Source organism: Dufourea novaeangliae, unplaced genomic scaffold (genome assembly GCF_001272555.1).
Source record: "Dufourea novaeangliae isolate 0120121106 unplaced genomic scaffold, ASM127255v1 scaffold170, whole genome shotgun sequence".
Lineage (NCBI taxonomy): Eukaryota > Metazoa > Arthropoda > Insecta > Hymenoptera > Halictidae > Dufourea > Dufourea novaeangliae.
In genome coordinates this window covers 1,395,291-1,410,952 of record NW_015374081.1, presented here as the reverse complement: position 1 = coordinate 1,410,952, position 15,662 = coordinate 1,395,291, and the positions used below count along the sequence as shown (strand labels likewise).

Below are 15,662 nucleotides of genomic sequence, written 5' to 3'. Positions count from 1 at the left end.
GTATGTATATATGTGCGCACTGACGCGGGCATAAAATGCACGCGCGCGCGTAATAGGCACCTCTCTACGCTTCGGCTCTCGGAAGCGCGGAAAATTGTTTGTTCAAAGGCCGTTCGAAATCGGGTTACACGTCTGCGACGAGAACACGAGGTTCCTCGTGTTGTTTCCGAGGGAACGATTCCTGGGACGAGAACCCAGCGGAGGGGGGGGGGCGTCCTTTCGGGAAGACGCTCGAAACGATACCGATACATACACTGAGAGGCAAAACTAACAAGGGATGCCACGGAAGTGTCCCCCTCCGATTTTGAGGAAACTTCGTGCGTCTGTTAGGCAGTCAAAAATAAGGGATACGTGTTTTTTTGTATCGGCCGAGACGCGACTTTAAGGGGTGAAACCACCCCTCGAAGTTTCGACCCGAATGTACTATCTCGAAAACCAGAGATACATGAACACTTCTAATGGACGAGGCTTGCGGTTTTTTATGTAGAATAATATGGTGCTAACAAATTGTCCAAAATATAATTTGTTTGTAACAAAAAAATTTCGGATCGAAATTTCGAAGGGTGGTTTCACCCTTTAAAGTTTCGTGTCAGCCGATAAAAAAAACATACGTATCCCTTATTTTTGAATGCTTAACAGACATAGGAAGTTACATCAAAATTGGATGGAGACACTTAATGCCTTCCCTTGTGAGAGTCAAAACTAAGTATACAAATTGAGGTTTGTGTAATACTTTTATATAGCATCCTACTATTGCGAGATCGTAGCAGTAATACAGTTGTATATGATTTTGTTCACATTTTCGGTATGAATAGGCAGCTAACAAATTGGAAGCTTAACCACAAAATTGAATAAATATCGTTAAACATGGCGAATCTTCAGTTGGTTTTTATTCATAGTACTGTGGACCAATTTGGATTTTTAAATATTATCAAATCAAATTCTGCTGAATGTGCTTTCATGGGCCTCTTAGTGAGATCGCCATCTTTCCATGACAAATGTACTCGACATAAACATCGAAAGGGTGGATCAGTAGTAAACTGATTCAAGTTTTTTTCGGAAAATAAAAGAAATTTATTTTCGACCATTCGAGCTGGTATACTTTAATTCTGGACCACTGTGGGACGCAAGCTTGTAACGAAGCCGCTATTTTGCACGAAATGATCAGAACTGCTTCTGACGATAAAAAAAAAACAGCGTGTGCACGCCACATTTGAGCAACGTGTGTATCGTTTGAAAAAAAAACACAACAACGGCCTAGCCACGCTTCACCTATAGACCGATTTTCACAGGCGACTCGCTCACCACCGTGTTTTCCCGCGGTGAAACGCGGCGAAATGGAGATCCAATACACGAGACGCGCGATAGCCTGTGGAATCGAGAGTGTCTAGTGGTTCGATTGTCACACGCGTATGTACCAACCTGGCGCCAGATGCTAAGGATGTTCGATTTACTTAAAAAAAAAATTATTCTCAACACTATTTTGATACGAATCACAAGAACCGATTCTGTCGAAAAATCGAAATCAAAGAATCGATTTTGCAAGTGTCGATCTAAAAATCGTTAACAATTACACATATATGCAATAACATGTTAATGTAATTATTATTAATCAATATAAATAGTCATATATGTACATATAATGTTTTATAATTTTTAGATTGACTCTTTGATTTCGATTTTTTAAGGTGCATTTTTATAGATAGACAGGGTGTCTCATGAACTCTGTCCACTTGAATACCTTGGTTGTTTCAAACAGTACGAGAAAATGGTACCTACAGTAATTGTAGGGTTTAAGAAACTACATAATATGGTATAAATGGTATTCTTGCAAGTGGAGGCGTGGAGATCTAAAGGTCACCTTTGTTTTTTTAAATTGTATGTCCAATTTGTTATGCTCGATTTCGATAGATTGGCGTACTCTGAGTATAAAAGTACGAGGATATGCTCACTACGTCAAATGATAACAAACAATCCCCCAAAGAGTGGACCCCCCAAAGAATCGATCACCCAAAGAAGCGATTCGGAATCGAACATCTCCAAAAGACGCGCGCGCGCGCGCACTCGTACCACGCATCGGTCGTCGGTTTCGCCTTCTGGCACAGTTAGGAACGCGTTAAAAAGAAACGATGATCGTGTCGTTTTGCTTGAGAGGAAAACGGTGGCGGGGGTTGAACAAAAAAAAAAGTGGCGGCGGGGGTTGTAACAAAAGAAAAAAAAACGGTCGAGCACGACCGAGTTTTTTTTTTTCGACCATTGCTGGTGGCACACGCCTCGAATCGTTGGGCAATTTACGTTCCGACCGGTTGGTCGGTCGGTCGGTCGGCCGCATACCGCGCGCCGCTTAATCGGGAAGCCGTGGATTTTGCGCGATTTACCCCCTCTAAATCATCGAAATCGCGGAGGCTGGCGGTGAACGAAGGGTCGCTGGCACCTTTGGCGCCCTATTCTACCCCGAAAGCTGTGTTAATTCCACATACTCCATCGTTTTCGATCGTAATCACATGGTTTTTTTGATTTTTAAAGTACAAGTTGTCTGCGTTCGTAACTCGAATCGGTGGAAATAGGTCGAGGAATAGGAGCGAGAGTTCTTTTCACCGGTCGAGCCAGTCGAGCGTGTTTCGCGTTATCGTGAATTTTTTTTCTTGCTCTACCGAACGAAACTTCATCGAGTTCGTCGAGGACTCGTCGAGTTGTTGCTCGATCTCTCGATCGCCGGGTTAATTAATCGAATCGACTGGATCGTCGTCCTTCGAATGGAAATTGTGGGGATCGCAAAGCAACGTCGCGCTCAACGTGACCATCACTATTACAGTAGTATCTCGATGAGTGCGACATACTTAGGTTCACTTCGGAGAATTCATGGCAAGGCGGAAAGTTTTCATTATAAATTTGTTTGTTCTCCGAAGCCGAGTCTCTGCTTAGCTTCTGTTTACTCTGTTTTGACTGGCCCCACAGGGGGACTCACCCAATCGTGGGAATAGCGCCGGTGCTCGTGTCGTATTCATCGAGGGATCACTGTACCTTCGTACTAAGTCTATTGCTTTTTAAAAAATTTTCACTGTTTTAGTACGTTCACTAAAAAATCTAGTACTTCCTTCCTTTTGAATTAAAATAATAACGCGAGAGTTAAGCTGTGTCCACTATACAGGGTGATCCATAAATACATGTTAATACTTCAGGGGGTAAATCTACACATCGAACAAGTAAAAAATGTTATATGAACATATGTTCGATATATACTAGGTGTCGAGTTATGGATGATTAACCTTCAACCGTCTCTTGTGTCAATTTGACACAGTCTTCTCCTAAGAAATGACGTCATTCTGTCATGTGTAAGTAAATTTAACTGAGGCTTCGTGATTTTTATTGTAAAGAATTTGCAAATTTAACTATTTATCACTTCATTGTGTTCATTTTTACCACTGGGTAAATTTGACACCGAGGGACGGATGAGGGTTAAAAAAAAAGTTCATGCAATAGCATTGAGTTCCTCATTCGCCTATTCCTCGAATAGTCTCAATAGTTTTGACCGCACATGGCAATTAGTTTATTAATTAGTTAAATATTTAATGTCCCGTGCCAAGTATCCTTCGAACACTCATCGAGAATTTATTGCAACAGGAACAAAAAGAATCTGTAGGTCGGTGCAAGACGAGCGACCACAAGCACTCAAACTATCGACGGGGTTAATTGGGATCTATCTCGAATAATCGTTGAATTCCATTGGATTCGGGACACATGTCAGAGAACAACGAATAAAAAGTTCAACTCACAGAAGTGGTTTCCTGGTCCGGCGTAGTGGTGGCCCTTGTAAGCTGCGAACAGTCCGGGGTTGATTCCAATCTGCGACAAAGACAAATCTAATTATCCTTCTGTGTGCACGTCGTCTTCCGACCGCATACGGGCGGTTACGCGGGCAAACTTTTGATCCTCGTGCATGTACGCGAGCCGTGGCCGCGATGATACGGAAATAATGGCAACGCGCGCCGGTTAATTTCGTTTCATCGGCGTTCCATCGATTTATATCCCCTTCCTGCTAAAGGAACGGGTTCGGGGGCGGCTTCAATCTTCTAGAAATTATTACGCGGCAGGCTTATTTCCAACTAGTTTCCGTGCCCGACGATAGGATTATTGTCTTGGCGGCTTTGTTCGTCGACGATCATTCGACGGGTTCGATCTCCGCGACCCTCCGGCCGTGGAGTTTCGCGCTTTTGTCGCAACGAGAGACTCGTTTCGAATCTGTAATTTGTTACTTTGTTCAGTACCGACGTATTACAGGAAAGTGATCGAAATGTTTATCTTGTCAACGAAACCTTCGTGAAGTTACGGTAAAATTTTAACCCCTTGCTCTATATAGGGTGTAACGAAAATGTCGGAGGAAATGGGAGACTCGTAATAATTGAAAGCAAAAAAATTTTCATTCCTCACTGTAAAAGAACTTAAATTTTTGTTTAATTGGAAAGTTCGTCGAACAAACCAAAGGAACATATTGACGCTCATAGCAGACATGCGTACAGTTAAATTTTTACTTAAGTTTATAATTATTACAAATTTGCGACAGCCACCTTAAATCATCCGAAGAAAACCTTCCATTCCTAAACGGTTACATTTTTTTTTTTCACCATCGTTGCTAGTGCACAGGGCATTCCGCGGCACCTAGGCTCTCCGGAACGAATCGAAGAATGCGAGAAAGGGGCGGCGGATGGGGGAAAGGGGGCATCGCGAGCGCGCGCGTCGGTTTTTTGCAGTTTCTTACGGTGAATTCCTTTCCTCGGCACGAATAGACGGGTATACCACGCATAAAAGATTTCACGTGCACACGGTTCTTACCCGCGATTATGCAACGCGGATAGACACAGGTGTGGTAGTACCTGTTGCGCAACCACATTATCTTCGCGCTTCGCTCCGTCGCGTCGCGTCGGTTGTGGACAATTAATAACGACAAAGTCCAAGGATACGGGACAGGGACACGCTGTTAGGCGTGCAAGTCCTCGGCTAATGTCGCTGTCGTTGCAACTTTTCGATCTGTTTCTCGTTTCCAAGATGGCGAACGTAAGGGAGAGTTTGTAGGTTTTGGGTCAGTTTTCAATTAATTTGTAATAGTGATTAGTACAGTGATAATGACAGAGGAACAAGGTTTCAGGGGCTATGCTAGTGTGACGGTTTCAGAAAATCTGATTTCTCTTTTTTGCAATTTGCAACAATTTTTTGAGGAAGAGGCTGGCGGACGTGACTCAAAATAAAAAAAGAGATCTTCTGAACCAACGTTGGCATTTGTTCATTTTCAACACATCTTCATATGTATCACAAATTTTCCTTAGAAGGTACAAAGTCCGCCATTTTGTTGCAGGGCTATAAAAGAAACTTATATTGTTAGGAATAAATTACTAACAAACTGGTTGAAGAATAACACTAAAAAAAATTTGTGCTTACACTTGTCCGGTTGTCACAGAACTAATGAGAAATAAGGTCTTGGGAAAATAATTGATTACTTATGGGCACCCCTAATATAAGCTTCAATTTGCTGTGTTTTTTTTTCTGCAAAAACATTTGTCACATTCTCGAGCCCTAGTTCCCTTAATTGCATCCGACCCTTCAATTGATCTTGCAGAATTATTAGTTAAGTAGAACGTAAAAATTAAATAGCTTGATTCTAATACAATATTACTTAAAACTAACGTAATGAGGATTGTATTGTATTTTTTGAACTTAGTTAGATTATTTTTTATAACATAAGATTTTACCAACTGACGAATGTTTTTTTTTTTTTAAATATATTTCCATAACTTCTGGACGGGGGGGGGGGGGGCAGTCCGTATTCTGGGGGTGGGCCAGGCCCACCCTGGCCCCCATCTAGTTACGCCAATGACGAGGGGTCGCGGTTCTTTGGTCCAAATCGCGTTATATCGTTTGTCGCGTACGGGTGGTTGAGTCCTCTCCCTCCGTACATAAAGTACGTATCGCATTAGCGCGTTAACGCCAATGCGTTAGCCGGTTGGTCGGCGTCGAATTGCGCTAGGACCTGGATAAACGAGGATAAAATGATAGGGTTGGAGGGGTGGGTGGAGAGAGAGAGAGAGAGAGAGAGGGGTGGGAGGGTTTGGAAAACGAGGCTGGGTGGGTAGGGTGTGGAATTGTCGCCGATTGAAAACAACGCCGTGCTCGTCGATGAAACTCGAGCCGGGCGACCGATCCACCGGGGTCTGGGTTAGGGGGCCGTGAAGGGGGATGGGTTTGGAGTAGTGGGGGGGGGGTGGTTGGCCAGTCGGATGACAGAGGGACGCGGAGGAGGCCCGGAGGGGTTCGAAATCGGGGATGTGCAGGGGTAGAGAGGGCCTCGACGAACGACGGCCGACACTGGTGTCCCGCTGCGTTCGATTACAACGACGCCAGTAATAACCGAATTGCCCAAGGCCCGTTAAAGCGTTTACACCGTTTGACGGATGATCGACCACGCTGACTACTCGTTCCGCGCCCGTAATATATGAATATGAACCACCCGTTAACGGACTCTCCCGTCACCGAATCGTAATCCTGTGCACCTATTAGAGTCCACGGTTCATCGCGGAATCATTTTTCTCTGACCGGTCTGTTACCTAGAACTAATGAAGATATAATTTTCAAAAATTCACCACTTCAATTTTGAAGCTGCTTCATGATCTTAGACGTTGTTACTGAGGAATTTGTCGTGTTGGATATCCACTGTCAACGTGTGTGATTAGTTAGGCTCAACTAGCCTAAGAGGTTAGTAAAAAAGGATGGAACAATTTGATGTGCTAGATGATTAAGTAAGTGGAACTTTTAGCTTGATTTCATCCAGATTTTACTCCACTTAGAATCCACAATTTTACTACATTTTAATTTCTACATATCAGTCTAGTCATAACACATAAATTACGAAAAATATTCATGGAATCACGAACATCGATAACAAACTGGTAAAAATTCGATCGAGTTGGACTCGACATAGGACTAGCTGGAAACGGAATGGTGCAAAAGGTTAAAGATTAGAATTTTGATCTCTTACAGTTCCCACATTCTTTTACTTCAAAACTCGTTAATTTCATTTAGAATTTCACAATAAACGTAACACTGCAGCTTTCGACTGAAGGATGTACCACCGACACATGAACGATAAATACGCAAGAACTGAAATAGAATCGCGTATTAGCTATTATTCTTTTTCTCGTCCTTCGTGTTGTGGACTTCCGCCACGTAACAACGTTATCAACGTATCCTCTCGATTACGTACGTTCTCCACGCAAAACAATTACCCGATTCGAAGGCGATCGATCAATCGATCCCTCCCGGCGCGTTTGCGTTTTCATGGCCGAACAAGGAAAAATCGCGATAAGCTTATGAAACCGCGAAGAGTTTCGCGAAATTACAAACCAGGAATCCCAGAGGGGGGAAGTGGAAATCGTAACGAATCGACGGGGAATACGGAACGGTCTCTCGATCATCTGTGTTCGATGTGCGTTCGATGAAACGGCACGATGACGCGCGACGCCGCGGCAGGAAACGGCGAACGCGAGGCGGTTCGCGCTCGTTACCAACGTCAAGCGTGATAACCGAATTGGGTATGGACCATTAAAGCGATTACGACACCTGACGAACGCGCTACAAACGGCCATTTGTCGTAGTTACGTTCCTACCGTCTCGCTACCTTCGAGATGGATTTTCCTGCTAACCAGACGCCCGTTATGCCAACGGCTAATCGGATTAATCGTTCTCCTCCTCCTACCCTCCCTCTCGCGAAAAACGACGGAATCGTGCGAGGCGTCCCCTCGATGAGAAAATTTACGATAGTCGACTGAGAATAAACTCACAGGGGGGGTCATTTCATCCGAAATCTGGCACTTTTTGGAGCACTATTTCGGATTTTCTTCAAATTTAGGTATGTTGTAGTCTTTAGCGATATATGAACGCATTTCGAAGGATTTTTGAAAATTTGGAAAAATTGTTGATTTTACAGAGGATTGAAATTTTTTTTCTCACATGAATTATTTTATGTTAAATTCGTAGGTGATTTATATTTATTATTATTCCGTTGAAATTATTCTGTTGTCAGATGAAACTGACGTGTGGTGGATCCACGGGAACCTGCCCTGGACACAGAACCGTCGAAATATAATAATCGTGTAGTATGACTTACTATGATAATGTCGAGGTTGTTTGTCAGGTGGTCCGGAAGAACTCGTTTGCTGACTTCTTCCTCTGGCATACCGTCGAATCTGTCGTGCTTCTTCCTCTCTTTGTACGTCTTTGCTCGTTTCTTCGCCTCCGCCAACTCCGCCCTGGGAATCAAATTACCAGGAGTTTATACGTGGGAATTAGAGATTTTGCGTTGAATTTTAAACGGTTAACCCTCGAATTACGGACATTTTTAATGTTCGTAGAAGAGAGTGGTGTCTGGGTCCGTTTGAAACCTTTCTATTAATATACCTTCGAACGCGATAATTAAAAAACACCTGCTTCCTTATATGATTAAATATGAACAGTTACTAACTGAAATTATACAGGGTGAATCAATAAGAATTAATATCTAAAATAATTGTGAAAGAAAACGTTTTAATGAATTATGTAGAATTTTAAGGGACCCATCGGATGTACACAATGTGATTTTTTTTTTATATATCAACGTGACCTGGAGGTTTTTCAAGATCAATATATCTTTTTGTACTTCTATTGGCAACAACGTGGTATTAAAAAAAAGAAGCATTGACCTTGAAAATATTTAAGGTCGCCTTGACATCTAAAGAAAGATAAGATAAAAATGCTACATAATTCATTAAAATATTTTTTAATAGTTAACAAGTTATTTTGGATGGTAGTTCTTATTGACTCGTCCTGTATTTAAAAATCCATAAGTTAGATACGGCTTTTAAACACTCGGATCCAAATTGACCCGGGAACCGTACTCCAAGGGTTAACGAGCTCAAAATCTCCACTGAAAATCTCCGCCGTCATCGAATCTAGTTACGTTACAAAAGAGAGTCCTCCGGACTTTCTGGCCGGCTATAAATCGTTAAGTAACCTTCGCGGGCTGGTAGAGAGCGCCGCTTTAACCGCGTTATACGGAATTTGATTCGGTGTATAGACCACGGTTTTGGACCAGTTTCAATAACGGGTACACGGCGAATCGAGATGCTGCACACCTGATGGGTCGTGAAATGGGAGAAAACTGCGCGAACAGCTTTTCCATACCGAGGGGGAAAAAAAAATATCGGGCGTTTTTGTTTTCCACTGCGCGCGTAATTTGGCTTGTAATAATCGAGTATCGGGTCCAATTGACTGCAGCTAAATTACGCGAATCCGCGGGGGGGGGGGCAAGGGATCCGCGTTTCACGGGACGAATATTCGAAATAATATCTGTTTTATTATTTGTCAATTTAAAACACGCGCTGCACAATGATACAGAACGACTATTTAGGAGTTCAGAAGCTTAATTTGGGTGTAAAAATGGCAATTTCGAAAGCAAACTTGGCAAGCATGTATTGAATGTTTATATTTAATTAAAAAAAATTATAAAATTAGTAAGTAATGTTTTTTAATAATAATTTTTTTAAAGAGAGCTTGTGATTGATAATGATAACTCCGTAAAGAAAAGAAGTTTTTATTTTGTTTATAAAAAAATTATTATTGAAAAACATTACTTATTATGTAATTTTGTTTGTTTTGAATAAATATGAACATTAAATGTATGCTTACTAACTGGTTCCAAAATTCCCATTTTTATATCCAAATTAAGCTTCGGTACTCCTAAATCGGCGTTCTGTACCACTGTGTTAAAATGTTCGTTCAAACAGAGGGCCGATTACAGAAGTGTTCGTTCGTTTGTTCGATCAATTTTCGAAGCGATATCGTGTCTGTTCGATCAGTGGAAAAATGAAGGAATGCTCGACGATATGTTCCTTCTCAATCGTAGTAAAAAATAATTGTTTCGGCTAACATTCTCAGTGCCTATTAAACAGGTGTAATGAGCGGTTTCCACAATTTTTGCAGTCCAAGTTCAAGTTTTTGCAAATCAAATTCACCCTTCTGTGGGTGAAATTCACCCTTCTGCAAATCAAAATCGATTGTTTGCAGATAAAATTCATCCTTTTGCAAATTAAATTTACTCTTTTGCAAATCAAATACAACCTTTTGCAAATACCGAAATAAAAAGTAATGAACAAACCTTTTAAAAAATGAATTTGATTTGCACAAGGTTGAATTTCAAGTGTAAAAGGATGAATTTCATATGCAAAAGATTCGATGTGATTCGCAAACGGGTGAATTTTGTCTGCAAAAGGGTGAATTTGATTCACAAAAGAAATTGAATTTGGAGTGCAGAAACTGTATTGTGTTGGATCGAAGAACAACTAGTAACTGAAATTTATTTGTATGTTTCACAGTTCATTAACTGTGGATATAACGCGTATTTTAAAATCGAAAAATCTGCAAAATAATAAAATTGAGGGGAAATACAAAGCGTCAAAGTGGGCACTGCGCGTTCTCGCAATGAACACAATTCCGGCTAAATGATTCATCTGAAAGCAAAATCGTTATAGAATGAGTATTTTCTGACTGAAAATTAACAGAGCTGATTTTTGTAATTATAACATTGAATTTTTATTACAATTTTTCAACAAAGTTCCACTGCAGACTTTTAGTCGGAGAATATTCATTTACAACGATTGTGCTTTTAGACGAGTCACTCAACTGGAATCGTTTTCACCACGTTGGCGCTCTGTACGTCACGTAATTTTTAATATTCTGGAGGTTTTATGGTATTAAAATACGCATTGTATTCACAGTATAAAATTGTAAAACGCGCAAAAGCATTTGTGTCAGTAGTCGCTCTTTGATCTAATCCAAAAAGAAAACCGTTCAATTCTGGCGTCTCGAGGGTACATTCTGGTGTAAACGCCGTAAAAAGCGGGTTTATCAGGATGTTTGTAGATGGAAACTATAATACACAGAGTAAACAATCATATACATTTTAAGATATGAACGAAATTTTCTTTACGTTACTTTGTTTAAAATCTTGAGATCTACTCATCTGAAATAAATAAAATAAGTAATAAATAAGTCTATAATGAATAAATAACTCTGAATGACTTTTTTTTTTCTCGAACTGTGTGTAACCAACTCTGAGTGGTTGTTTTTTCTTGACCAATTGCACCCCCATCACCAACCAGCGAACCTAGAGTTACCTTGAATCCTGTCTTGACGCACGTAAACTAGAACTATTGGGGGCCACGGCTATAATCGAGTCTAGTCGGATCGACCCGTGTCTATCGACCTCGCCGTGCTGCATTATTATTTAGAATGAACTGCGACCGCCGACCGCGAAACACTCGTCGCGCGTGTCCCCCCCCCCCCCCCCCCCTCCAAAATTATCTCCCGTAAATATGCAACCGATTCCGGTCAGTTCGCGCTCGTTAACAGGATTATCGAATTTAGTGCTTTCGCGAGCCCCCTTTCCTTCAGCGTTCGAGCAACCGCGGGATTTTTTTGATAACAATAACGATCCTTCGAGGGTTTCCCGTTCCCACCCCCCGCGGACATTTTAACCCTCCTTTCGAATGTAAAGTTGACTTTGTCGGATAGTTTGCATAATGCGTACGATATCGCGAACTGCAGGGCCCTCGCAATTAAGGCGAATTTAAATTCTTCGGAGGATCCCGGCTGAACGATCCTTCGACTTGGGCTCTCGACCCTCTCCTTCGGCCTTTACGCTTCGTCCTAAACGATCTTGTACGGGCCGGATGATTGCGGATTTTAACCCTTTCGGCCAGACGAAACGCTCTTCAGGTCTCGTTTAAGATAAGGTACCGAATAGTTGCCATCGTGGAGCACGAACTGTACCTATTAGATTTCGCGTATTAACCCCTTGAGGGGGTAGTATTAACTCGTGGGGTCATGTGAAGGTTAACTTTGTTTCTTCAAAGGGAATCGTATATTTTTTAACGCGTTATTCAATGCTACTCGGATTTCATTAAAAGAAAAAACGAAGTTGATGTCTATATTATCTCAACGCGTCCACACGCGAAAAAGTTATTCACATGAGAAAGTGTACCCCACGATACCATTCAACTTCTGTCTGAAATATTTTTTAACTAAATCTAGCGAACCCTTGAAAAAGGTAGGAATTAGAACTTTCACGGTCATATAGACAGATCGTGGTAAATTTAATGTTAATATAAACAGAAAATTAACACCCTGTATAAAGTTAGATAAGTAAAAGTAACAGTTTGTAAATATTTTTAGAACACCTGAAGTTGTAAATTTACAAACACAAAAACCCTCTAGTTAGCAAAGGTAGCAGTAATCGTGACATTTATCCCAGGTGTAAAAAAATAAATAAAAAAATAGACAAACGCTTTCGCATAAAATTCTTACTCTTCCGGCGTGAGTATCATTTCGGATTTTCTCTTGCGGCCTCGCTTCTTCGGCTGATGCGCCGCCATTTGGGGATTCACGTTGCCGTTCATCACGCCGAGGTTCATCTGAAGATGTTGCGGTCCGGACATCGGGCCGGGCGGGGTCGACGTGGGTGTAGAGAGGCCCGGTTGCGCCCCAGAAGGACACGTCATGTTCTCTGGATTGCCTGCCGGGCTGCTGGCCGTCCTCATGCCGCCCATCGACATGTCCTCGTCGACGAACGAGTACGGGTCCACCGGGGTCTCGCACTTGATCGCCACCTGTGAATATCGTTTCGAACATTTGTCTTTAGTCTCCATTCGATACGAAATATTCGGTGTTAAAACAGGGACTTGAACCGGTATGATTTTGATTCCGGTATTATGCCATCAAAGCTACACCGATATATTACCGAAAACCGAAATAAATACCGGAATTTTTTCGGTTTCTATAAGGGTAGGGCTTATATAGGGTTATATAGGGCGAAGGTACAATCGAAAATACCGGTATAATATACTTAATTTCATGCATATTGCAGGATATATCTGGTGGACGGGCATAAGAGAGTATAAGATAGAATTATTAGTTTTGTAGAGAAACACTTATATATTTACCATTATTGTGCTTCTGTACAAAATTAATAATTCTGGCCTTTACTCTTTTGCCAGCTCAGCAGAGATATAAAATGAATAAAATAAAATTACAAATATGTTTTAATTTTCACAAAAGTTTTACTTTTCTCGCATGACGAGTATACTCGTCATTACATACAGAATTGCCACTTCTATACGACGACTATACTCGTCGTTACATTAAAAATTGCTACTTCTGCATGACGAGTATACTCGTCATTCACAGCTAAGTGGTTAACACCAGCACGTCGAGAGATTTTTCGTCGCAAACGAACAACCGCGACGTCCCTGTCCCTGAATCAATCCCCCACCCCCTGGCGGCTGCTACGGAATTCATTACGAATTCCTAGTGTACTTTTTTTTTTACGCGCCTGTCCGTTTGAAAAATAAAATTTGGTGGGGCACGTAGCGGCGCACGTGCCATCATGAACACGTAGACCGGCAATCGTAAAATGTATATTCCCGTCAGTATACGGCCTGAAAATTGTCGGGGCAATAGCGATTGCCGCTTGCATTGAAAATACGACATGCACGCGCGCGCGTCACCTTTGCCCACATTTCCCAATTTCCGCCACGACCACGGAGCTTTCCTCCTGGAACAACAAATCGTCGTGTTCTTGACGTCGTTTAACAGCTCGACATCGCGCCTCGATGAATTTCTTTCACACGAGAAAAATCGAATTTTTAATCGGACGTCGCGCAGTGGTACGTTATAACCAGATTGCGGAAATTTATGCAAATTCACAATTACAGATAGCGATATTTAAGGGGGGATTCTCGTGTAACAGGTCCAAAGAAACAAAAATTTCTTTTTACAATAAATCAATTGTGGAACGTGTAAAAAATGTGCTCGCAAAAATTGAAAGTCGAACTCCAAACAACAAAGAAATGAATTATTAAAAATTTAATATGTCGCTGGTGACACCACCAAAATTTAATACAAGCAAAAACGTAGTGAATTGCAACTCCGTGTTCATTATTGGTTATGATATTTGGATTTGTGTCACATGCAACACCACGTTACTGTTTACGCACGAAGAAGCGCGGGTTAAAAATAAAAACCGTCAAGTATATGGAAAAATTACGACCTGTAGACCGATTTGAAAAAAAAAAAAAAATCAATCATTATGAAGCACAGTGAGCCAACTGTCTCGGGGATTTTCGCCGGTGGCTCCAGCGGAATCGGCCGATGGAAGAGCCTGGGAAGGGAGTCCAAAGAAAGAAATAATTCTCTATCGAAGTCTGGGCAGACGCCGCCGCAGATTATCTGTCAGCTTCGTAGCCTCGATCTAGGGTTATCTGAGAGCATACGACTGCGCTCTCGTTCGATCGCGAGGAAGAGAGAGAGAGAAAGTCGGTCGTACAGAACGGGGGCTACAGAAACTTGGAAAAATCAGAATCATCCTAGTTATAGCAGATCTTTTTCTTACAAAATTTCGATATCAGCAGCGAGCTGATTTGAGGGGGTTGAGAAAGAACGGAAGCATAGATGACATCCATAACCTATAAAATTATGGTAGTCACAGCAGTGAGACGTCTATTGAAAAAAGAAGCTACAGGAACGTCGCGATTATTGACCGATTGTTGATCCACGATTACTGTCCAGGTGTAAGGAAAGGTAAAAAGGTTATATTCCCGGGTGTCGCTGAGACATTACTAATGTAACGATAAAACTTTTTAAAACAGAAGCGTTTATTGTCCGGCGCGGATCCGAGTTTGGGACAATAATCGCGACACCTCTGTATACAGATCAGTGATACCTGCCCAACAAGCATTGTTTGTCCGTGAACAAACGTCCACGAGTGTTAATATTGTTGCTAATCGAACGAACAATTTCCATTGACGTCAACGTCGTTCCTGGCAGCGATCGTAGAGCTTCGGTCCGTGCGACGAATCCGAAAACGACATCGAATCGACACAAAACGAAGAAAATACCCCAGGGTGAAACGATGCTGCGTACCGCGCGACCAAAAGAAGGCGGACTCGATCTCGAGCAGCGTCGATAAATCCGGGACGTGTCCCACGTGTTAGGGGACGGAAACGTATTCCCTCTGTACATCGATTCCTCGTTGCGGTGACGGATCACGATTCGTAGGAACGTCGCGCAGGAAAGGCAGACGCGAGTTGCTTAAAAGTGTACATTTTTACCGTCTGACGATTACTTGTAACACCGGTTCCCACATTGGGGAAACGTTCGCGAGCTATTACACACGTTCTAGGGGACAAGTTTCGACGTTTTTTCTTCGTCGCGACGGTTTGAATTTTCGACTAGGACTTGCCCCTGCCCCCTTGGATGGAAAAAAAGTGGCTTTTGTTCCACCCTATAAGAACAAAATTAGATTTTACTCTCCCCCCTTCCCTTTCCAATGGTATAAAAGTTTTGCGTAATATTTAATATTGCAGCAGTCTCTATTAACAAAACGCATACATTTTCAACAATTTATGACTTTAAAAACAAAATGAAGCGTGCCTGGCTACGTACAGCCTTTTTACTATGGCCGATAGACGTCATTTTGAGCATTTGTAACATCAAAAGTAAGTTCCACATACCATCGTAACATTGCTTCAGAATTTCATTATTCTTGTAACGTTCAAGTTCACCCCAAGGTCATAAGATAG

The 15,662-nt window shown here is 41.8% G+C and overlaps 1 protein-coding gene across 1 annotated transcript in view; it reads right to left on the bottom strand.

Annotated features, from left to right (window-relative positions):
* LOC107190717 overlaps nt 1-15,662 on the bottom strand; it is a 96,798-nt gene that overhangs the window by 23,173 nt on the left and 57,963 nt on the right. The window contains exons 4-6 of the mRNA XM_015579577.1: nt 12,391-12,692; nt 8,159-8,300; nt 3,777-3,846 (exon numbers count right to left, since the gene is read on the bottom strand). Of these exons, the coding sequence (XP_015435063.1) occupies nt 3,777-3,846; nt 8,159-8,300; nt 12,391-12,692 (514 nt within the window). The remainder of the gene's footprint in view (nt 1-3,776; nt 3,847-8,158; nt 8,301-12,390; nt 12,693-15,662) is intronic.